Here is a 26,204-nt window from a genome sequence, read left to right as displayed (position 1 = left end):
TCAGATCCAGTTCGGGTGGCTAGTATGAATATACAAGGTACAGGTCGAATACCGTGTGTTAACTATATTTTGAGAAATAATGGGATACATCTGTTTGAAAAATATGTCTGTTTAAAATATGTTTTTTCGTTAACCAGCTGTCGTCCCCGACGAACGACAACTCTCAAAGGTCGAAACTTGTGCGAGCTAATGACTAACGAGGTCTTACCTTCTAACGTGTGATTCCTAGCAGGGGTTGGACGGTAGGACGTGATAATCGATAGTCCGGTTTCGCGTCTTGAACCACCGGTTCAAGAGAGAGTAGAGCAAAGCACCCACTTCAACCCGACCGGATACCGTCCCACCGCTTAGTTAATTTTTCGGACTAAAAATTAGCAAATATGCTTTATCGAATGAAACTATCGAAAAATAAAAAATAAAAAAAAAACAAATGAAAAACTGGATTGTCATTAAGCTGTCTTTTGATTTGTATAATCTGACAGTTGAATAAATCTAGGACGGGACTAACAGAATTACAGGTAACGCATATTGTATAAATTGGTAATTTTTTCATTATATTTGTCCATGGAGTGTTGAGATGAAAGGTGACTCTATTCCTAGATGACCGTCTGGGACCCAAAAATTCAACATATGTAACAGTTGAGAGCAGGTAATGATATCGTTTATGACTTCGAGTAAAAAAAAAGAATTATATTCACACCTTACCTTGAGACTAAGTACGAAAATTATGAATATCAAGAAACTCATAATAGGGTACTCCTACAGTAGGATATGTGCCTTCGAGTTTAAGAAAATTACATTTCAAGAAGCGCCCTTGAAGAGCTTCTAATAGATCTGTATGAACCTGATAGTAGAGACTCCATAGAACACATATATATTCCAGCTTAAATCGAACAAAAGTGAAATAAAGTAATATGAATATGGGAGCTTCTTCGAAGTCTTTAGTATTTTTAACTAAAAATCAGTACATGTGATAAGCAGCTGTCAGAGTACTTTCAAGATGTTTATTGAAAGAGAAGGATGAATCAAAAGAAACACTCCAGAACTTGATTGTTTATGACGTAGTTGTGTAATGTCAGATTCGTTTTCAGTTTGTGAGAGAGTTTCAAGTCATCTACGTATAGAAGGGAATTAACATCAGTCTCATCTCCGATATCATTGAAGAATATATTGGTACACCAGATGTGGCTATCCGACAGACTTGAGGCCATTGAGTTAAACATAATGCTTACGGTTGTAAAAATACGATTTGAAGAGAGTAATCAAGTCATTAGATAACCCAAAAGTCGAGCGAGATACTATGGTCAAATATGTCGAACGCTTTAGAAAAATCAGTGTAGATGACGTCAGTCTGAGACTGACAATCAACACTCTCCGCAATACATTGAGTAATTGTTACCAGATTAGTGATGGTTGAACGTGATAGCAATTAGTCTGAAATTTTTCATCTCATTTTTATCTCCTGGACAGACTCTCGATATTTTCCATATCGATAGCACAGTTGATGTTTTCAGGAGAGTAGTTGGTGGTAACCAAAGCTGAGGCACAATCTTCAATGATGAATTCTGGAATATGATTATGTTCCGCAGTAAATTTAGGCTCTAATTTGCTAATACTGAAGGGTTTGATTACTAGGCTGGGAATATCACTACTGTTGTTCCCATGATCATTCTATGTTGACACTATATAAGTAAGACCCAATAAATAAATCTGCAAAACCGTCAAGAATATCTGAAGAATTATCGAATAGCCTACCTTCATGTAACATTTTATCTCAAATTCCATTTGTACATTTTTCGGTTGTTAATGAATGACCAAAACTTATTGGGGTTATTAATAATCTCGCTCTCAGTTTTCTGAATGAATTTTTTATGGTTCCTTTGATTTCTGCCCGAAAACATTTGAATTCGTGAAAAGAGTGAATCGCCGCCTATTTTGTATGTACAAGAAACAGAAAATGTGATGTACCACCTGACCATGGTGTGGAACGATCTTTAACAGCCTCCGAGGATGACATTGACGATAATGGCAAAGGAGTAAGACCGGAATGGCAAGAGATTTCTAAACACGGCTAGCAGTGTTACTGCCTCAAATGGGACTCCATGATGATCCTTTCAAAGACGTGTATCCCGAATATACTCGAACAGCTCCACGATGGTCGCACTGGAAGGCAAATGGTCTGAAGTAGTAGCCCTACCCAACCATGAGGCTAAAACGGTGGCAGAAGCCTTGTTGCAGAACGTAATTGCCAGACACGGAGTACCTCAGGAACTACACTCAGATCAGGGCCGCAAATTCGAATCGGATTTATGGAAGGAAATGATGACTTAGTTGGGAATAAAGAAAGAAAAAAGAAGGGTTCGGAACCTTCAACATAAACAGGGACATACTAACGACCACGCTTCAAATGATAGAGGGCAACCTAAAACATCTAGAAGATATCAATAAAGTACTGCAGGATGCTCAAAAAGCTCTCTAAGCCAAGACCAGAGTGCTAGGAGAAAGACACAGCCTACTTGGTGGAACGACGATATTGAAACCGCTAGAGCCGAATGCAACCGCATCAGGAGAAGACTGATACGGGCGAGAGGAAGAAACGGGGATCCACAGGACCTTAGAAATATGGAGGAGACATAAAAATGTCAGACGGGAATTGAGGAGGGATATAAACAGTGCTCAAAGGGAAAGCTGGAAGGCGCTATGCGATGCTCTGGAGGATGACCCGTGGGGGCAGGAATACCAAATAGCGACCAAACAATTGGGTATAATGAGGCATCCCTACGAAATCGACCCACAACAGGAAGCGGACAAGCTGAAAAAGCTATTTCCAATCTGTAATGAAGAGCATCGATGGCGACGCAAAAATTCGGCGAACCTGGTGCACTTCACGATGGAGGAGAGCTTCAGATCGCTGCAGAAAAGATGAAAAACAAAAAGTCCTCCGGACCCGACCACATACTACCGGAAATAGTAAAGGTGGCGGCAAGGATAATGCCAACGAATATCCTAAGCCTCATGAACACTGTACTTACAACGGAATCCTTCCCGCGGACTTGGAAAACGGCTAGGGCTGTTCTTATACCGAAGGGGAACACGGATGGACCCGAAGTTAAGTACAGGCCAATCTGTCTCCTGGACTCCCTAGGGAAGCTTCTTGAGCAAATGAATAAGGCTAGACTGGAGGTGAACTTGAAGAAAGAGGAGCCATCTCGGATAGCCAGTACGGATTCCGCACAGAACGTAATTGCCAGACACGGAGTACCTCAGGAACTACACTCAGATCAGGGCCGCAAATTCAAATCGGATTCATGGAAGGAAATGATGACTTAGTTGGGAATGAAGAAGACAAGAACAATTGCTCTTCACCCACAGTCCGACAGAATGGTTTGGAGGCATACTCTCTCCGAAAACCAAAGTGACTGGGATAAATTGGTTCTTTTTTTTTCTGTTTGCATGCAGGAGCTCTCAACATGACGCTTCAGGTTACACACCATCCACGTAGTAAACTGGTAGGGAACTGAAACTTCCGATAGATGTATTGTGTGGCAGTCCATCCGATGAGTCTCAAGAGGTACCTCTTTCAGAATATGTGAATGACCTAAAGTAGAGACTAGAAATTGTACACGAATTTGTCAGAAGCAAATTACAGCTTTCCAGCGACAGGATGAAGATGAGATTTAACAAAAAGTCCCTGCTGGTGAGCTTCAAGGGCGATGCAGTGTGACTCTACCAACCCCAACGTTGGAAAGGTTTGTGTCCCAAGTTGCAGAGACCATGGCAAGGACCAAAATATCAACGATCTGGTGTACAGAATCCAATTATCACCCAGTAGCAAGTCCAAAGTTGTCCACATAGAGAGACTGAGTTCTTACATGGGTCATGATGTTCCCTCTTCGAATGTTTTTCGGGGCGAACAACCTCAGGGAAGGGGGTAGGTTGTAAATCATGTCCTAAAAAAAGATAACACGGCCGTCGTAAAACAACTGTAACGTGGCCAAGATCGCAGCCGAGTCGGCGTTTCGTGGTTGTTCGTCGTTTCGATGGAATTCCAGCGAATATTCTACCGGCTTCGATGGATCTCTGAAGAATTCTCCACCGGTTACTGGATAGTTCGTTTTCCGCTACCTACGAGCATATCGAGATCGTCAAGTTTCACGGATAATGCGGTGGAGAGAGATCTAATAAGGCGATAGACGTTTGAATGATTGTTGAAGTTTTAGTTAAAGGGGTTGGTTGTAATAATAGTGAAATAAAGTTCAGTTTGATTATTGTCCAGTGTAGTTAATTATTGGTAAACACACGGGAATAACGTATTCCCAACTAAGTCATCATTTCCTTCCATAAATCCGATTCGAATTTGCGGCCCTGATCTGAGTGTGAGTCAAGCGATTCTACAGCTTCACTGAATGTTTTGAATTTTATTTATTGTTGGGTGTTACATTTGAATTGAGAAAGAAAGTACCAAATTCCGGTTTAATCTAAGTTTAAAAATTCGCCATTACTTTCATTCGATAAAGCATATTGAAATACCTATATTTGCCTATTTTCAGGATATAAATCCTATTATTTCCCAAAATACGGCTAACCGACGGTCATCGCCCTGTACCCTGCATAATAATAATCTTATCGTTATGAAGTTTATTGGACCAACGAACTTATCTCATATCCTTTCTATCTAGTTTTAACCACCACACATTGCATTTCCTGTTCCCATGCACTGTTCGTTATTTTACTTAGAGTTGCGTTTCTAAAATGATGCCTAACGTATTCATCCAGTGTCAACCAATAAGCAATGTGGAAGATTTGGATGGGGTGATTCAAGAACCTCCTGGATGGGTTGACAGAGTTGAAATTTTGCAACCGAGGTCTTCAACCGTCCTTCTGAACAGTGTACCTTACTGCCACAGTCATGTGAATAATTTTTTTGTGAGAAACAGGGTTGATAGAAGGACCGTCCCCAAGACACTGGTGTGCCACGATTATAAGGGAGGCTATCAGTCAGACAGGTGAGAATACCAGATTTTATACCTAAGTAAAAAGTAAGGTGCAAGTACTTTTATCTTAAAACTTGAAATAGTAACGTTGAGTAGTACTTGAATGGTTTGGTTAGGTTAGGTGCAAAGTGAGTTGGTCTATTCGACTCTCCATTGCAACCCACAAGGGTTTATTGTGGCTCAAACCTATACCAAATAAACCACCTCGACCAAATAAACCCAGCTTCTTAACGAAGCCGGTTAGTTTGTATGGTGAGTGGTCTTTCAGGTCAGACGGTAAGAGTACGGCTCTGCCGAACTCTAAAAACCTGATTCGGTTCCCAGCGGGGCAGGCATAAAGTATATGCTCTGCTGTTTCATCATTTTCCAAACAAAGGCGACACACACTGTCTTCCAACAGTCCGAGTCTCTGCATATGATGATTCGAAGGACAGTGACATGTAAGAAGGCCTGTTAGAAATCGTAGTTCATCCCTAATGTAGTCCAACAACTGTTTGGTATCAAGCTTCAAAGGGTGAATTAACGTCTTGGAGTGAGCCAATCCTGGAAAATTCTGCCAGAAGTCAATAAAGCAATGCCAATGACAGGTTCTGGTCCGATGAAGCTGCTTGCAGCACCCTCCTTTGAATGGATAGGATGAAAATAATACGACACACTGTGTCACCTTCTGAGCGAGTCAAAAACTAACCTATGTACAGCTTGTCAAATGTAGGAAGGGCACTGTTAATTTCGATATGGTCAAGGAAACACGTAGGTTATGAGAATTCTCAAGTCTCTTCCTAGATTTGACAACCTGTATATGATGCCATCTCCTTATATATTAAAAGTTGCATCGGTAGGTAGAGAGATATCAAGAGGCTTTTGGGAAATTACTAATAACATTATTTATAATTGGTGAATTAGAAATATCTATCTTATCATTCAGAATAATGTTGTTTTCATTAGCAAAATGTTTTTCGATTAATATAGATTCCAGTATATTTAATATCAGACTTTTTGACTGAATTGTAGAATTTCCGGCTTTTGTGTGAAATTATGAGTGTTTTCTATGAGATACTTGGCGTAGTTAAAATCTTGTTTATTCAATCTGAAACTGTTCAAATGCTCATCGAATCTCACGTTGAAACTGCGGCCAGTCTGTCCTATATATGAGGTATTGCAGTCGCCGCACTTGAGCTTATACACCCCAAATTTTTTCAATCTCTCCCGTGCTGACTTTCATTTAATGTTGAATACACAAAATTGTTTTTGTTTTATTTATTAGTTAAACTTCAAGTAATTTTTGTATTCCTTGGTTCGACTCTGTACAAGCAGGGAGCACGTGTACAGAGTACAGGAAGTACAGGAGCAGGGAGCACGTACACTATGCATGATAATGTTTTGGAGCATTCCGTTGCTTGGATGGGCAGAGTTCAGTTTAGTTTTCAAAAACAGAAACAATACTTGATTTGTTCAAAATCCGTTCATATTCTGTTTTTCCGTTAACCAGCTGTCACACCCCTACGAACGACAACCCTCAGAAGTCTAAACTTGTGCTAGCTAAGGATTAAAGAGGTCTTACCTTTTAACGTGTGATCCCTAACACGAAAACAAACTCGAAACTCGAATTCCCCTAAACAAAAACTAGTTTCCACTACTCGAACAGCAACTAAATTGCTTGCTTGAAGGTGGTTGACATTGTTTCGTGGATTTGAAATCCCTGAAAAAAAAAGGTTAACCGAAACAGTTTTATTAAACAAAAAACTGAAATTACAAAGAAATAACATACAAGCAACAACCAAACAAATAAATTATTGAAATATTAATAAAAGCTGAATATTAAGTAAATTTAAAAAAGATTATTAACAAAAAATGAAAAAAATAAAAATTATAACATTTTTCAAACCAAGTTATGTCACGACGTTTCGATTGTTAGTATCCACAATCGTCTTCGGATGATAACTGGACTTATTCCTCCAAGATCTGACTATAGGTCATTCGAGTGCTTTCACCTATCCCCTCTTCCCTCTCTTCGCTTCATAGGTTTTAGCGGGAGATGACCATTTGGCGGGAGTTGGTCGTTTTTCGCTTTATTAGATGTTTCCATATGTTACGCATCTCTACGCTAGCTTGACTAAATGCGTTGTTGGACAACATACGCGGCTTCTTTGAATTTTCTCCTAAACCAGTGTTCCTCTTTGTGCATGATTACAGCTTGAGCCCACTTGATGTTATGTTGATGAGTCCAAACATGCTCTGCTATTCCGGATTTGCTTGTTTCTCCTCGCTGTGTGTGTTTCTTGTGCTCAGCAATGTGAACTTTCAATGGCCCCTTAGTTTCACCGATGTATGATTCTCCGCACTCGAAGGATATCCGGTAAATGCAATTCTAGGAATCGCAGTCCGCTTTTGTTGGCCTGGTATTCGTGAGGCTGCTACGGATAGTGTTCCCAGATCTGAAGCAGGTCCTGATGTTATACTTGGACCCAATCATTCTTATCCTTTCCGATAATCCTCTGATGTAGGAAAGTACAAGTACTGGTTGTGGCGGCTTCTCTTCCTTGTGGAGTTCTTGCTGTCTTCTAGCTAAGGCCTGTTCTATCATCACTCTGGAGTAACCATTTCGTTGAAGGTCATTTTTGATGATGCCTAGTTCCTTTTCGAGACCTTCCTTTGTATTACAGAATCCAAAAGCACGGTCTAGTAGAGTCTTGATGATTCATCTCTTAGTCGATTGATGGTGGTTGGATTTCTGGTTCAGATACTGTCCTGTGTGAGTGGGTTTTAGATATACAGATGTTTCCCATTCAGTATCGGTCCTCTTCAGCAATACGTCTGAGAAAGAACTAGAACTAGACACTTTCCTGAAGCACATAAACAACGTCAGTCCTTCCATCACAATGGAATTGCCTTTCTTAGACGTATTGGTGAAGAGGACCGACACTAAATGGAAAACATCTGTATATCGAAAAACCACTCACACAGGACAGTATCTGAACCAGAAATTTAACCACCATCAATTAACTGAGAGAGCAATCATAAAGGAATGTCTCGTAAAGGAACTCGGCATCACCAAAAATGACCTTCCACGGAATGGTTACTCCAGAGTGATGGTAGAACAAACTTTAGCTAGAAGACAGCAAAAACTCCACAAGGAAGAGAAGCCGCCACAACCAGTACTTGCACTTCCCTACATCAGAGGATTATCGGAAAGGATAGAAAGAATTGGGTCCAAGTATAACATCGGGACCTGCTTCAGATTTGGGAACACTATCCGTAGCAGCCTCACGAAAACCAGGCCACCAAACGCGGACTGCGATTCCAAGAATTGCATTTACCGGATATCCTGCTAGTGCGGAGAATCATACATCGGTGAAACTAAGAGGCCATTGAAAGTACGCATTGGTGAGCACAAGAAACACACACAGCGAGGAGAAACCATCAAATTCGGAATAGCAGAGCATGGTTAGACTTATCAACATAACATCAAGTTGGCTCAAGCTGAAATCATCAACAAAGAGAAACACTGGTTTAGGAAAAAATTCAAAGAAGCTGCGTTTATGTTGTCCAACAACGCATTCAGTCAAGCTAGAGTAGAGATACGTAACATATGGAAACCTTTAATCAAGAGAAAAACGACCAACTCCCGCCAAACGGTCATCCCCCTCTAAAACCAATGAAGCGGAGAGAGGGACGAGGGGATAGGTGAAAGCACTTGAATGACCTATAAATAGTCAGATCTCGGAGGTAATCACCCGAAGACGACTGTGGATACTAACAATCGAAACGTCGTGACATAACTTGACAATTGTTTTATTTTTGATTTTTTGTTAATAATCTTTTTAATTTTTTTTAATATTCAGCTTTTATTAATATTTGAATTTTTTATTTGTTTGGTTGTTGCTTGTATGTTATTTCTTTTCAATTTCAGTTTTTTGTTTGATAAAATTGTTATTTTAGGTTAATCTTTTTAATTTTTTTCGGGGATTTCAAATCAAGTTATATTATATTAGACAATGGAAGCCCGAACTGATGAAAAACTAAACTGCTGCATTCTTCACCTGTCCATTGCTTTTTTGCTCATGTTCTACAAAGGGAAATCAAACAGCAATACAATATATCGATAAAAGTAGCCTGCCTATAGTGCCGATAATCGAAATTTATACCTATCACAGATTAACATTTCAAATAAAGTAATAATGTCACCGATGTATTCACATAGCAAACGTTTAACGTATTCAAAAAACACTTCATTGTGAAATTTTCACTAAACAATTTTACAAAAACGCGTTTTTGTAAAATCATTTAGTGAAAATCTCTTAATAAAGTGTTTTTTGAATACGTTAGTTATGGATTTTCATCAAGTATCGGCCAATTCCATCATGAAACTCAGTTTAGACACAGACAAAACACGGATTTTTTTATCTTTCCACCTGCCGACGGGACATTGTTGGAAAAAACAGTCTCCTGAGACATGGAAGTTTTCAAAATGTTTCTTAAGCTTGTCGCCTACTTGGCCGGCACAGTACAGCACGGCGCTGTCCGCCACCTGTTGGCGACAGGTAGTAGCATCGCCCACTTGTCCAGCTACAACGATTTCAAAGGAAGTTCAGGTAACATCGAGCGGTGACAGAAACATGTCTATCACTAGCAGTTCTGACGAAGAAGTCGTCATTATAATGACTGCATTGTTGAATGTAGAGAAAATAGTCAAAAAAAAAGTTGTGGGTTCAGCCCATCAATCAAAAGAGAGCAAATCTGAGAGAGTTTCATCATATTTTTAATGACCTGAAAGAAGACGAGGAGAAATTTTTCCAGTATTTCCGAATGACTCCAGGCAAATTTTCAGAACTTCTGGATATTCAAGAGTCTACCTTAACAAGCGACTCAATTTTTCCTCGTACATTTTCATAGGTACCGTCTAACACTATGCTGTCAACTGATGGAATAGCAAAACAGAGAGATAGAAACTTCCCAGGCGCGTTTGCACAGGTTGACGCTGGCAAGCGCTGGCCGGCGACGCGTTCACTTGGCCAGTCCGTCACAGCACGTACCGTTATTTGCCGGACAGGATCGGACAGTTGGAATCCTTTCCGGCGGCGGACGCTCTTGGCTGTGCTGTGCCGGGCTAGTGGGCGGTTGTCATTTTCATTGGTCAATCCTATAAGTATTTTGACAGGCCGTGCTGTGCTGTGCTGAACTAGTGGACGACAAGCTTTATTTAGAGAACTCAAGGTTTTGTTTTGCTTTTGCTGCTCTGTTGTGATTTTGTCCGTTTGGTGAAAATCCGCTATTACTGTGGGTGTTTACACGACTTGATGAATTCAGATTTCCCAAACGCTAATACATTCCCAAAAAGTTTAGCGATATGGAACCGGTATGATAACATCAGATGAATAGTGTTTGTACAGACTTTAACGTTGGTTTTGATAGCATCACTAAAGAAACTAATTAGAACATTTATCATTCAGTTAGAACAACGAAACGTCAACCTTATGATGGAAAAAGGCCGATTTGTACTTTTTCAATGATAGATGATAAAACTAAGAGTTTAGTTTCAGAAAAGATCAAAATGTTCAGACAATCAATTTTGATGAAAAACCAGCCTGGTCAAGTAATGATATTATTGTTTTTTTTTTCTAGATACCTACACAAGGCCAATGAAGACATTTTGGGTAATGGTTATACATTTTACAATTGGGCCCAGATAGATATTTTCGTATATTTCAGTCATCACTTCATTACAATTCCTCCTCTTTGCTGGATCAATGCTGCTCATAAAAATGGAGTAAAAGTTCTTGGTAAGTGTACTATTTTTTAAAACATGTACCTTCGTGGGATTATTCACTCAAAGAGACTGCGAAAGTAAACTATGGTCATTCCGTAATTTGATTGATGATTTTTAATTCATAGATTTTTGTGTAATAAATTGAATATGGAAAATGTTCCCATACATATAGATCTATTGAAAAATGGGTTCTTTCGTCAAACACTGCGTTCATGACGACAGCTGTTGGTTTGCGAAATTTCGTTCTGGAGGTTTTTAACTCGAAGACGAGCCCGAAGTGGTCGACCTACAGTAATCCAGGACGGGGATTTGAGGACCTTGCTGGAGACTGACCCATCACAAATGGTGCGAGGTATGGCAGAAAAACTGGGCTTGAGCTGTCATGCGGTTTTTGATGGTTCAAAACGTATTACGTGTTCGGAAGTTGGTCGTAACAGTAATACCCAGATGATGACAAATGAGATTTTGTCGAAACGTCGGTGAAATTAAAGATAATATCACATACACGGATCAAAAAGACGAAAACCAGTTCAGCATAGTCCTATCCGTGATAACTTTAGATTTAACATTTCAAACCTTTACGGGAAGAAGATGTTAATCGAGAAGAAGAAGAACTCAGGTAAAAACCAACAACAACATTTAAATAGTAGGTTATGATTGATTGAAGAACAACCTACTACCAGTGCTAGAAAGATTGCTTTCCAGCCTAATGTTGATCATATGACGGATTTCGAATTTAAAAGGAACAACTCTTATACCCTTAACATCTGCAACGAGTACAGGCACTGTTACCGCGAGACTTTCCGAACCGTCTTGAATTTTGCAATTGGATGCTGGAAATGATTGGAAGAAATTGTGACTTTCTGAAGAACAGTTTTCTCTTAACGTGTGGCTCGGAGTTATTGGGAATGATTTAATTGGGCCTCATTTTCTACCTCCTCGATTAAACGGTGAGGCATACGTTTAATTTTTAAGAGAAGTGCATCCAGTACTGCTGGAGGAAGTTCCTTTGGGCGTCAGAAGGGATATGTTTTCAATGCATGATGGGGCTCCCGCCCATTTTAGTCAAGTAGCACGTCAGCATTCAACTGAAACATATGCAAATCAGTGGATAGGTCGAGGAGAACCACAGAACTGGCCCGCTCGATCCCCGGATCTCAATCCTCTCGATTTATCTATTTGGGGCCATTTACAGCATTTGATTTATCGTACTCCTGTTCGCGATGTAGAGGACTTAAGAAACCGCATCATCGATTCGTGCAGGGTAATCAGAGAGACTCCAGGAATATTTGAGCGAATACGTGGCTCAATGCGCCGACATTTAGACGCATGCGTAATGTCTGAAGGTAGAGATATTGAACATTTACTATGATTTCTACATGTTGTGTGTTCTGTTATTAATAAATTAGTTTTGTTTATTACCCTTCAATCGTTTAATGCAGGTAATAACTACAAAATAACAATAAATCCTGGAAAAAGAAAACGATATTTTCAAAAAAGAATTAAAATACCTCACAAGAGCCCAAAATAAAAAGAATATTTTGATATTTGGACTCAATAAAAAAAAAGAGGAAATTACACCAAAAAATTTGTGTGGAGATCTTAAGGATCTTGTAGGTATAGATCTGAAGGATAACGATTTAGCAGACGTGTGGATACATGTCTAGGAAAATCAGAAAATTGTCCAATAAAAATTGAACTCCTTTCATATCCGAAAAAAAAAGAAATTCTGAAAAATTGCAACAAATTGAAAGGAAAGGGTATATCAATATCCCAAGATCTAAGCCATCAACAAAGAAGTGAAGGTAAATTACTCAGAAAACATCTTTTTCTGGTCAAGCAAGAAGGAAAATATAAATACTGCTACATAAAAGGAAACAAACTCTATGTTGACGGGGCCACTTATGATATTGAAGATCTGGAAAAGGAGGGCAACGAAGACATCAAACTCAGCAGTACTCCATCTACTTCTACATTTGACACCACAACAAAAGTTTTTCCTGAATATAAATAAGATCCAAGAACACCAAAGACCAAGACAACTAAAAAACTAGTCCAGAAAATAATACAAGATAAACCCAGAACGTGCTCAGGTAACAAATAACAGGACAGCACTTGCGATTAAGTTCTCACTTGTTGTTACTTTCACTTTTACTAATATTGTACTCGGATATATGTATAAGTGTATGTGAATGTGTATATATTATTAGGTAGAGGTTATTTAGTAGGCTATCTCGTAAAAAAGTAGGTTACACATATTTCCAATTCCTATCTTTGCACAACTCTTTCTATATATAAGTTGTTCAGAAATATGGAAGAATCTAAGGTATTCGAAAAAGCACTGAATTCGAGGATAACTTCATACATTGATAAAAAAAGGCTTATTTCTTGCAAACAATATGGTCTTAGAAAAGGTCTCTTAACTGATGATGTAATTGCTGCACTAACAGGGGAAATAAACGGACACATAGATCAGAGACGGCCGGCATTATGTGTATTTTTAGACTTAGCAAAAGCTTTCGACACTGTTGACCACGATCAGTTGTTAAAGGTATTAAATGAATCAGGAATACGAGGCAAAACTCAACTATTTTTCGGGAGTTATTTGAATAGCAGAAGGCAAATAGTGAAAGTAAACAATACTCTCAGTTCTGAAAGAGAAATTAGTTTATTTTTTATAATTTTGAAAAAACAAAATTTCTACCCTTTGCAAGTTACGAAAATCAACTACCCAACTATAATGAATTAATAATAAATAACCACGGAAAAAAATAGAAGTCCTAAGAACAGACCATATTAAATACCTGGGAGTCACAATTGATTCACATCTCAGATGGAATGAACATATTGAAGAAATAACTGGCGTCCAAGTACGCCACATTTTAAACATTTTAAACTCGGTTAGTAAAAATTATCCAATACGAACCGCCAATTCTACAGTACACTTGGACTATTTCGCAGCCGGTTAATTCCTATGGCCTTTGAGAGTGCTGCCAACTTTGAGAGTGCACAATATCGTTTACTTCGACTATACCTACCGAAAATTGCGTCAGCACCAACCGGCACTGGTCAACAGAAGAGGACCGATACTGTTCCACGACAACACCCATTCGCATGTTTCACAAATCGCCGTCCGATAATTTAACGAATTGAGCGTCGAAGTTATATCTTACCTACTGTACTACCCAGACCTCTCGCAAATCGACTATCATCTTTTCAAGTTCTTCTATAATCCAGTCATTTAAGCTTAAATTAGGTAAGAATCTCGGAATTCGAGATACCCAGCTGTAAGTCTGTAAATACTTGTATATTGACACCCTGAAAGTTGTCTCAAAACCTACATATGGTAGGGTGTAAGCAACTATTAACACTGGAAAGCGGCATTACTTTTTCGGAGCCTTTAAACTTTATTTCATTAAATGATAAGTCGGTGATCTTCTTCATAGACTCTAATCCAATTTCGTAAGCTCTGTGGCAGTTAATTTGCTCATTTCCAACAATTCCAGAAGCTATCGATATTAACTGCGTAGTATTTGGAAAAGGATCATGGAGTTTAAACCAATCAAATAGGCACCGGTTGACCCGAAGTGATGCTGTGACCGCGTGCTCTCCGCCCTCTATCTCGAAAACGGTTCACCGTATAAAAAATTTTTTTAAACAAAATTTGTAGAGAATTTTGTATTCTACAATATTGATGATAAATACAAATAGCAAAAAACCCATAGGAAATGAGATATTTCCAAAAAAAGCGCAAAAAACCGATTTTTGTGACCTTTGACCTTGAAATTTAATAGTTGCTTACACCCTACCATATGTAGGTTTTGAGACAACTTTTAGGGTGTCAATATACAAGTATTTACAGACTTACAGCTGGGTATCTCAAATTCCGAGGTGAACTTACTATAATGACTGGACTACTATAACTTTCTCACAGGTAGAACTTTCGCCAATCAGGACCAGTCAAAGAGGCCTTTTTCGACTTCATCGAATCTCGAAAACACAATTTTTATGATAGTAGTTGTTTACAGCTGATTCTCGGCCTCCCCCCACCACTATGACGTATTAATTGCTTTTTTTATTGGTTGTTGTTTGGTGAAGTTTTTTTGTTGTGCAGTGAAGTGAAGGCGTTGTGACCTTGAAGTGTCTGGTGCATGGATCGTTCAGATTTTTTTTTCATATGAGATTTTGTGTGTTTATGTGTGTGTGTAGGAGAATGCACGGTACAGGGTTTCATCATGTGCTTGTTTGTCTATGTACAAACATACGTCTGCATACTTCGAAGATCCTCCAAGTAATAAATGCTCCATCGGTGTTAGGGCACCAAGTTAGTAGTGGAGTGACGTCACAGCAATAACCGTTCAACGGCTAGAGAGCGACATGTTCACTCCACGACGTGTGGCAGAGTAATGCGTATTCATCGGTCTGCCCTCACCTCTCCCGAAGCGATGAAGGTTCGCTCTAGCCCCGCTATCGATGGTGACACAACGGCAGCCGAGGACTGTCTGCCTAGCGTCTACCCTCTCCGAGACCGCAACGACCACTGCTTGCTCGTATATCGACATCTGTTATCGCATTCAGTTGGGAGGTAATCTTGGCGCATGTAGTTGAGAAGTGGGGTTGGCTATGACGTCTTGACGGGTCCTATCAGAGTGTATTTAAGAAGCGTACGAGTGTTGGCTATGTCAGTTTACATCAAGTGAGTTAGTGAGAACTATTATATAAAATGTATTCCTGTGACTGTGGTAAATCTTTCACTCGTAGTGATAATCTTCGTCGGCATCAGCTCCAGAGTTGCCAAGGAGGGCCTGCAGTGAAACGGGTGAGAGTGGATAATGCAACACCTATGTATACGTGCAATTGTTGTAATGTGACAATTCCTATGACCCAAGTGAATTCTCACCGAAGAACCATGAGTCATAAAAATAATGCATGTGTTCAATTGTCTGACGGTGTTCAAATTATAACGAATGCATTCAATTGCCGCATTGCTACATACAGGGTGGAGAGTTCGATTGTAACCAGTGACTACATGTCATTTTTCAATAAGATTAGGCAGAAGGTCATTGAATTACTGGAATCAGCCATCAGGATCCATAAAAGCATCAAGGTGAATATGGAAGTTTTTGGGAATTATATTCTTCAGACTGATGATTCGAGGGACACGAAGTCATTTAATTCCCAAAATAAAATAGTGGACCAATCTTCAGATTTGAATGCTGTTTTTGATGGATTCCGTGATGTAATTGTGGCTCAAACGACTGAGTTCCAGGATCGTGACTCAGGTATTTATTTTTTAAAAATTTCAATAAGATTGAATAGTAATATTTTTTTTTTATAATTCAGGTTGGACTTGTGAAAAAATATTGTTTCTCGAGGTCAACATTAATAAATACAGTCCACTGGAAGGACGTTCATATGTGAAGCTGCCTCAATGTATTCAATGGAAGAAAGCTGTTGTGAATGTTCGTAATGAAGATCAATATTGTTTTGCTTGGGCTATAACATCAGCATTATATCCTGCAGATAGTCGAGTGTCCGAACTTACGTCATATCCACATTTTTCCACTGTTTTAGATGTCACAGGTATGGATTTTCCGGTTAAAGTTAATAATAAGAGTATCGAAATATTCGAAGATAGGAATGATATTTCAATTAATGTTTACGGTTTAGAGAGTACATTTGAGAAGGGTAAAATGAAGTATGAAGTGATTGGTCTATTGCGATACTCACAGAGAAGACTCCGGAGACATGTCAATTTGTTGTTTATAACTGATGACTCCGGTAATGGTCACTATTGTTGGATCAAAGATCTTTCAAGATTAGTTTCTAATCAACTATCAGCTCATAGACAGAAAAAATATTTTTGTGACGGATGTTTGATATATTTTCCTGATGAGAGATTGCTTTTACGTCATAATATGTATGATTGTAATCACATTAGTACCACAACACCAACTACTAATTTAAAGATCAATAAATATGGTAGAATGGTTGCGGAAAATAAACTAATGTTTGAAAACTTTGAGAGGCAAATGAGGGTGCCATTTGTAGTGTATGCTGATTTTGAATCAGTGCTTAAACCGATTCATGTGAATGAGCCAAATCCTGGAAGTTCATTCACGATTAAAACATTCAAACATGCCCCATATTCATTTGCTTATTTGATAAAGTGTTCATATAATGATGATTTGACAAAATTTGTTACATATAGGGGTGTAGATGCAGCTCAGAAATTTGTGAGTAGCATTGAAGATGATTTGAAAGAGATACATGAAAATCATCTCAGAAACCCTAAACCAATGGATACACAAACTGTCGAAGAAGAAGAACAGTTTGTTGCAGCCAGAACTTGTGGTATATGTAATAAAGCATTTACTGATGGTGAAGTCAAAGTAAGAGATCATTGTCATGTCACAGGAAAGAAAAGATCACATGCCGCTCACTCGAAATGTAATTTAAATTTCAAAATACCAAACTTCATACCTATCATTTTTCATAATTTAAGTGGTTATGATTGTCATTTATTCATAAAAGAATTGTATAGGAATAAAGAGAAAGTTGATGTTATCCCGCAAACTAAAGAGAAATATATATCTTTCACGAAGCATCTCTTTACACACAGCTATACCGATAAAGATGGTGTGGTTAGGAAGAATTATCTCAAAATGAGATTTATCGATAGTTATAAATTTATGACTAATTCGTTGGAGAAGTTGGGTGCAAACTTGACCTCCGATCAATGTTTGGAGATGCACAAACATTTCCCACAAATTGAGAAATTCAATTTGATGAGACAGAAAGGTGTATTTCCATATAGTTTTGTTGATGACATTGACAAATTGAATTATCCATTACTTCCGACAAAAAATCAGTTTTATGACACACTCAATTGTGAACATATATCGGAAACTGATTATGATAGGGCTAGAAATGTTTGGAATTTATTCGAGTGTCAGAATTTGGGGGAATACTCTGATTTGTATTTGAAGTCGGATGTATTGCTACTATGTGATATTTTTGAAAACTTCCGCACCACAAGTTTAGAGATATATAACTTAGATCCGGCACAATATTACACTGCACCTGGATTATCATGGGATGCCATGTTGAAGTTCAGTAATGTTGAATTGGAATTACTAACTGACATTGATATGATTCACTTTTTTCAAAAAGGTATACGAGGTGGAATTAGTCAATGTAGCGAGAGGAAACATATAGCAAATAATAGATTTTTACCCAATTATAATCCCAACGAACCTTCCACATTCATTACATATTTAGATGCAACAAATCTATACGGTCACAGTATGTCACAACCTCTACCAACAAGTGAATTTACATGGTTGACACCAAATGAAATTCTTAATCTCGATGTGATGGATGTGAGTACTGATAGTCCGTATGGGTATGTATTTGAAGTGGACATTCATTATCCACAAGAGTTGCATGATAAACATTCTGACCTTCCATTTTTAGTCGAAAAAATAATACCACCTCGTACACAATCGAAAATTCCCAAATTAATTCCAAATTTGAATGATAAAAGAAAATATATTGTTCATTATAGGAATCTACAGCAAGCTGTCAAAAATGGATTGATTGTAATGAATACACATAGAGTATTGAAATTCAAACAATCATGCTGGATGAAACCCTATATAGATCTTAATACTGAAATGCGTAATAGGTCTAACAACAAATCTGTTAAAGATTTCTATAAACTAATGAATAATGCGGTGTATGGAAAGACAATGGAGAATGTAGATAATCGAATTGATGTTAGACTCGTTACACATTGGGAAAATATAAAGAAAAATATAGGTGCCAGCACTCTCATAGCCAAACCAAATTTCAAAAATTGTTCAATTTTCACTGATAATTTCGTTGCCATTCAATTGGGTAGAGTGAAGGTTCATTACGATAAACCATTATATTTGGGATTTTCCATATTAGAATTATCTAAAACAGTCATGTATGACTTTTTCTATGGATGCATCAAACAACACTTTGATGAAAATGTCTCTTTACTTCACACAGATACCGACTCGCTCATTCTTAAAGTAAACACAGAAAATTTTTATGAATTCATAAAAACTAACATAAGTAGATTTGATACATCCAATTACAGTATAGTTAACCAATTCAATATTTCAGTAACAAGTTCAGTCTTGGGTAACTTCAAAGATGAATTTCCAAATGATCCAATCATGAGTTTTTATGGTACAGGTGCTAAAGCATATTATGTGAAATCTGTTGATGGTGAATTTAAGAAAGCCAAAGGGGTTAAACGATCTGTAATAAAGAATGAATTGACATGCGAAGATTATCAAAAAATCGTCGAACAAGGTGGTATGATATTCAGAAAGATGAATTCATTTAGAAGCGTGTTACATGATATGTATACTGAATTAAAAAATAAAGTTGCATTATCATATCACGACGATAAACGATTTATCATTCCGAATACTACCCACACTCTTCCTTGGGGTCATAATGATATTGAATTTTATGAAAACGATCCAAATGAGAACATTCGTTGGATAAGTAATATTATTCAACAATCACAATCTCAGGAGACTCCATTGGATCAATTGATTAATTTATTATCTGCCGAGATCAATGATTGAAATATCATTCAATATCTTCAAAACCGGAAAATTCAATATTGATATTTATGTAGCCATTTATAATTAATAATATATGATAGAAGTAATGTGATATTAATGTATTATGTATGTATGTATATGTATTACTGTAATGAATATAAAATGATTAAAATTTTATTTGTATTATTTCTATTTCCCTAATCAATTACTGCAATATATAGTATAATGTAAATGACAGAAATATCAGTTTGAAGAGAATCATCGTAGAGTGCACAATGTCTAAAACAATCGATAAGTTTGGTAGAAAAAGAAAATGGGGTGGTAATGTCATTCGAGGTCCTCCTGGGAATGGTTTTAAATTAACAAAAGATGGTCATTATGACATGCAAAGGAAAATATTGAAAAATACAAGTGAACCAATTGACAAGAGTGATTGTGTAACTGTATCATATCTTGAGGGGGAAATTAATGGAGCAAAGGAAGTTATACTTCTAGCCCTACAAGCTGCAATACAATCCACAATAGGCAATATTGCTCGGGACGCCCGGCAAGCATTTGACGATAAAATTGCAGAGGCTCGGATAACTTTCACTCGTAAATTTGACAAACTTACAAGTGATGTAGACATAAAAATGTCTGACATAACAGCGTCTACAAAATTTGATGCTATGTCAAACATAACAGGGACTACAATGAAAAAGTATGATGTACTGGAACAGAGAGTTGAAGTATTGGAGAAAAACCATAAAGAAGTTTTGGAGAGAAACTATAAAGTCAGGCCATCATCATCAGGTGGACTGGGATATCCAGGACTGAACATTAATCCAAATCATAGAATAATACAACCAAAACCAAAACCAACTGATGATGTATTAATGGAACCAACATGGTGGATGTATTCCCTCGTTAGGTTAGGTTAATAGCTACGTTAGGTTAGCTGCATACTTACGTTAGGTTAGGTGTTAGGTTAGTATTCCCTCGTTAGGTTAGGTTAATAGTTACTGTAGGTTAGGTTAGGTTAGGTTAGGTTAGGTTAGGTTAGGTTAGGTGTTCGGTTGCATAGCGGTAGGTTAGCGTACTAGGTTAGGTTACGTTAATACATACGTTAGGTTAGGTGTTCGGTTGCATATTATGTTAGGAACGCGCAAAGCAGGCGTAGATGTCTCTCCAGATGTCCCGCCTACCTGGGGCCGGAGGCCCCACCCACCTGGGCGGAGCCCAGGCAAGCAGAACGAGCTTCCCGATCTAGCGAGGCCGCGTTGGTTACCATGAAGCGACAAATGGCTGAAATGGATAACCGACGGAGGGAACTCCAAAAGGAAATGGCCGAAATAGATCGGAAGTATGCATCTCTGCAGGAAAGGTGTAAAGCAGAGACCTCTTCGATAAAGCTGTACAAAAAAATAGTGACAGTTATGGACACTCTTTTTGTAGATGAAGTGTAAATATAAGATTAGTTTTAGGTTAGTTAGGAGTATTTAATTATGGTAGTTTTAAGTTTATATTTGTTAAGTTTATATTGAATAAAGGAAAAGGAAGTGAAATAAAGGGTGTACACTGTTTTTTGGTTTGGTACACATTGAACAATGCGATGGTTGGAGCATTTTTCTTCACTTCCTCTTATTATTATTATTTTTTTTTATTTCAATTCCAAGTTCTTCTAGACAAATACCTCACATCAATTTTTGTGTTCTCTAATCACTTGTAAATAATTTCATGTGAAGAAAATTTAAAAAATAAAAAATAGACATGTTTCATAGTGAAATCGACAAGTATATTTCATTTGTATTTTATCCATTCAAGTATCTCTTTCATTGAATATGTCTTATGTCACTTTGCAATTTACCCCTACTCATTGAATATGTTTTATGTCACACTACAATTTACCCCTACTCAATGTTCCACTCCTCTCCCACTCCCTCTCGAAAGTATAAAAGTAGAAATCATCTGATGAAACATTCAGTTGATCAGCTAGCATCGAGATGGAACCCGATTCAACCTCCGAACCCTATAGCTGCCCGGATCAGGGGTACAACTTCAATTACTGGGATAACAGCCAGGTACAGGTAGTCTCTTCCACCACGGAACCCCACAGTCCGCCATACGAATACCGGATCACGACATCAGGATGCAAGTTCAACATGTCACTGGCAGTGACGAAGGACACTTGGATGACTCGGAATATCCAGATCCTGACGGATGGTGGGACCCTGCTTATGATGACATTGTCCCAATGAGTAGCGATGACGACGATGATGACGACGACGACTCTGGTGATGATGCTGATGACGAGCTTGACGTCCTCCACCATCCCCTATCCTCATCGAGGATAGTCCTCCGCCATCCCCAATCCTAATCGATGATGATGTCCTCAATTCCGATGATGACATATAATCATCTACTCGTCCATCATTTCCTTTCCTTTCCTTCCACGGAGTACACACTTTTTGGTTGGTGTACACGAGGCACTGCGAGGCTGGGGCAGTGTCTTCCTCCCTTCCTCTCCCTCTTATTAGTTTTTTTTTCCATAATAATCACTAGAATTTCTCCTAATAATCGCTCAGAGTTTCATTCTTGATGTTTTCGAATCTCAAACACTGTTCTACATTTCACCCCCTCCATTTCATTTCTTACAATATAAATATAGCAACAATCCCAGTTCTATATCATTCTTCCACAATGTCGAGTACAGGACCCATCCAAGTACATGAAATAGATTCAACGTCTGATCATTTGAGTACAACCTTCGCTTAATTTTTGCAGCGAATCTATGATCTTCCTGATGATTTCGCAGAACGAGTGGAACAAGGTATTCAGGACGACATAGATGCTGTTGACGATAATAATGCGGATGATGTGATTAGTATATCATCTGATTCAGCTGATTATGACGACGACATCATGAGTATATCATCTGATTCAGATGACTATGAGGATGATATCATTAGTATATCATCTGATTCAGATGACGATACCATAATTATTGTTTCTGATGATGAGGAGCGTTAGTCCATATCATTGTATGGATTAATAAAAAAAATAACAGCCCTTTTCAGGGCTACAATTAAAGACTGAAACAATAAAAAAAAATAGCTCTTTTCAGAGCTACCATTATACTTTCAAACAGAAACAGATTCATACCATTGTTAACATTATGTTAACATTATAATCTCAAACGAAATATATGTATGTGAAAGTATTCATCATTATATGCATATGAATGATTGACAAATGCCAACTTCAACTTTCATTTAAAGTAGTACTCATCATATGCATAGATATTCAATGACTATCAAATTCCAAATTTCGACTTTTCAGTCAAAGTAGTAATTTATTTGTCATATAATGTATAGATATTCAAAGACTAACAAATAGTAATTTATTTGTCATTTAATGTATAGATATTCAAAGACTAACAAATTTCCAACTTAGACTTTTATTAGTCAAAGTATTCATTTGTCACATAATCTATGAATACTAATACAACTAACTACTGTTTGTGTGAATAATGTAGCCCTGAAAAGGGCTGTTGTTTTTTTTTGACCAGTAGGTCCACGGTTATTGTGCCACAGGTTGGACATTATTACATATAATACATGTAGATACTCGGGTGAAGTTTGTTAGTGGCCTCTCGCAAGCTTCACACCAATTCTGTCCCATTTCCATAATTGAGACAGTGTTGTGGGTGTTGACATGGGCATACCACCCTCCATTATTGTTTCTATGCGAATAAAACCGAAAGCAGCACCAACATAGTTTTTTGTTCTCTCCATCTATTGTGCTGATCAATACGTATGCATCCAATGCACAATACAAATCCAAGGGATCTTCCAGTGTCTCACTGACATTGAGTGTTCGCATACCGATCCTCATAGCACCATCACCTTCAGTTGTGTCAGCTTCTATCCCTTCATCATCTCCTTCTTCATCCATGACCCTCTCAAACTCCATCACGTCATCATCTTCGTCGCTTTGGTTGGCCTCGTTTTCAACTTCGTCTATCTCATCTTCATCGACTCCAACATCTTCTGCTTCAACTATTACTTCCTCTAGCGGAACATTGACATCCTCATCATCTGATTCGTCTATCCAATTGTTTTCATCAACAGCAGCTATTCTATTTAATGCAGCATTTATTTTTGCAGAATTCATCTTGTTGTTGTTTGCTCACAGTTGTAGAGAGTGAATGAATGAACTCTAGGTTTGCAAGTCAACTTATATAGGAGGTGATGCGACTCCCACTTGACTCGTTTAGAGTGGAATAGTAGGAGAAGTTATCCCACTATACTTCCACATGATGTTGATTTGTATAAATAGAGATCGTAGGTATAGGAGAGAGCATTCAGAGTTTATGTAAGTCATCTCTTAATATTTCTAATCGAATTAGTAAAATGCCGTTTCCAAAAGAGTGGAATGAAAAACCAAAAGTGTGTGTCTACCCAATGATGATTGCAGGAGCTATTGTGTGCTACTTTTGTCAAATAAGTAGACCTAAGGATTCAATCAATCCATGTACTGGTATGTGTAGTGATTGCGTGTTGCGGATTCAACTATCGCCTCCTTCTCATCCACCGAAGCGAACAAAATCGGATTATCGTCAACAACAGTTACAGTGTCTGAAGTGTTCCGAACCTATAATATTTAACAATATAGGTATCTGTAGAAATATTTGTGGTACCTGTGCTGCCGTTCCAACTCCACTGCAACGTTGTTTGCGTTGTGATACATATTCCATGAATTGTTGGAATCATGTATGCAATGCATGTAGAAGTACTTGGGATCTGTGTGAGAAGGTTGGTCAACTCTACCCCAATAGGAGAATCCATTTTTTTCAATGTTGGTGTTTGACGCACGAGCAACAACTATTGAGGAATAGAGTCAAAGAACGTTCCACATCCACAGAGACATATTAACATTTTTCATTTTTTATTATCGTTATTGTCCTCTATTATTAATAAATATATATATATATATATATTTTGAATTTATTTGTATTATTTTCTAACATTTAAAAATACATGCATGCAACACAAAGTTTTCCTCTTAAATGACAAAGATTGTTACATGCGTGAATAGTTTAGTGAGAGAGCGCATGTGCCAGTTGATGAAAGAGCGCATGCGCTAGTTTATTTTCTTCTATAAATGGTGAGGTCTCAGTAACATCATCACCTTTCCTATCCACATTCTATTGCTATCACATATCATTCCTCAGACCTTAATAATCATGAGCTCTATGTCGCTATTGATTGCTGAAGATGGTTCACCACTTGTTGATATCGATCAGACTGATTTTGAAAATATTCCAGTATTACATTTATCGAGTCAAGATTCGATAAATGATTTTGATATTAACGACTTCGTTAACTTTGCAGATGTGCCAGAACCAAATGAGCAAATTATTATTGAAAATCCGATCGTTTCGCAATTATCATCACTCAAACACTCTTCATCTACCCTTCCTCTTGGTGTTGATAAGAAATCTAGAACAATCAAGAGGAAGATTACTAAGGCATCTTCATCGATTGTCACTGACTTTAAAGAAAAGAAAGAATCCAAAAGTGTTGTGCGACAGAAAAAACCCGCAACGAAAAGTGACAGATCGAAGAGGAAGCCAAAAGGTACTCCTAAAGAAATGAAGAGTGATTTGAAAGCTGAACCGCTATCTTCTTTCAGTCCCCTCCATCGGTTTGGGGAAATGAAAAGGAAAGCAAAATGCCGTCTTGTAAAGGCACAGATGACTATTGCTGAACTTGAAAAGAGTGAGCGAGCTATTAATGCTAATAATGAAACTCTTGAAGCATTAGATGCCAAGATTGCATTAGCGAAGGTTGAATTGGCTAGAATGTCTAAAGATGCTGATGAACTCCGTTCAAAAATTGGTAAAGATAAGCAATTCCATCAACGTTCGAGAATGCAAGCTCAGGCTGAGCTTGAGGAGTCGACTAAGCTTTATGAGACAGCATTATCAGTGAGAGATAATTGGCAAAAAGAGTTGGATACTGCATTTCAAAGTGACGGCGATTAGTTTTGGGAATGATAATGTGTTTTCAATATCGTGAGTTGAAAAATATAAGCGGGAATGGAGTATACAATTAATTTGGTTTGGTATACACAGAACATTGCGAATGGCTGGGGCAATGTTTACCGCTGCAATATTTTTCAGTTCACATACTTATAATTGAAATGAAAACAATAATGAACTTTAATATTACTTTATTCATAAAAGTCACTATTATATACATTTAAACCATATTTGATTCATCAATCCAAGAATTTTGTTCGCTAGGAAGGCCTAACCACTTTACATATACTTTATTTTTTCTTCTCTTCAACACCTTCTCAATCAGATATACGTCAGGATTCTCGGTTCGTAATAACTCTTCTTCGTAAAAACATCCTCTAATCGGCTGTTCATTCATATCTTCAAGATTATAAGTCGTTGGGATGGTTTTATTAATTTTAACAATCTTGAATAGCTCCGTGGTAAAATTCGCAGTGTAAGACTTTTCAAAAATATGTTTGTATTTACTTATACGTACAATATCATTTAATTGGAATTTGGGTTTACTTTGTCTTCCTCCAATTCCATTGATACCCTTGAATTTTAATTTTGTTGTTGAATCAACATTGATGGGTGCCATACCTATTGTACGATGAACTTTATTATTATATCTACTAGTTATAATTGGAAGAATATCAAGCCATTTGTGGTGACCTCTCATCGAAAATTCCTTGTAGAGCCATGCCTTTATTGTACGAATCACTCTATCTGCTATAGCTGCCTTCTTTGTGCTAAATGTTGAATAATGATTGATATTATATTCTCGCATGAGAGAT

The 26,204-nt window shown here is 37.7% G+C and overlaps 1 protein-coding gene across 2 annotated transcripts in view; it reads left to right on the top strand.

Annotated features, from left to right (window-relative positions):
- ENGase (cytosolic endo-beta-N-acetylglucosaminidase) overlaps positions 1-26,204 on the top strand; it is a 67,230-nt gene that overhangs the window by 1,329 nt on the left and 39,697 nt on the right. Inside the window, exons 2-3 of one of the 2 annotated variants that reach the window (XM_074184859.1) lie at positions 4,738-5,006; positions 10,617-10,774. In XM_074184859.1, the coding sequence (XP_074040960.1) occupies positions 4,738-5,006; positions 10,617-10,774 (427 nt within the window). The remainder of the gene's footprint in view (positions 1-4,737; positions 5,007-10,616; positions 10,775-26,204) is intronic. The other variant, XM_074184860.1, reaches the window with a different exon arrangement.

Source organism: Leptinotarsa decemlineata, unplaced genomic scaffold (genome assembly GCF_025532065.1).
Source record: "Leptinotarsa decemlineata unplaced genomic scaffold, Ldec_3_MD MMD2_tig00026358_RagTag_RagTag, whole genome shotgun sequence".
NCBI classification, from domain to species: Eukaryota; Metazoa; Arthropoda; class Insecta; order Coleoptera; family Chrysomelidae; genus Leptinotarsa; species Leptinotarsa decemlineata.
This window is presented reverse-complemented; position numbering and strand designations above follow the sequence as displayed.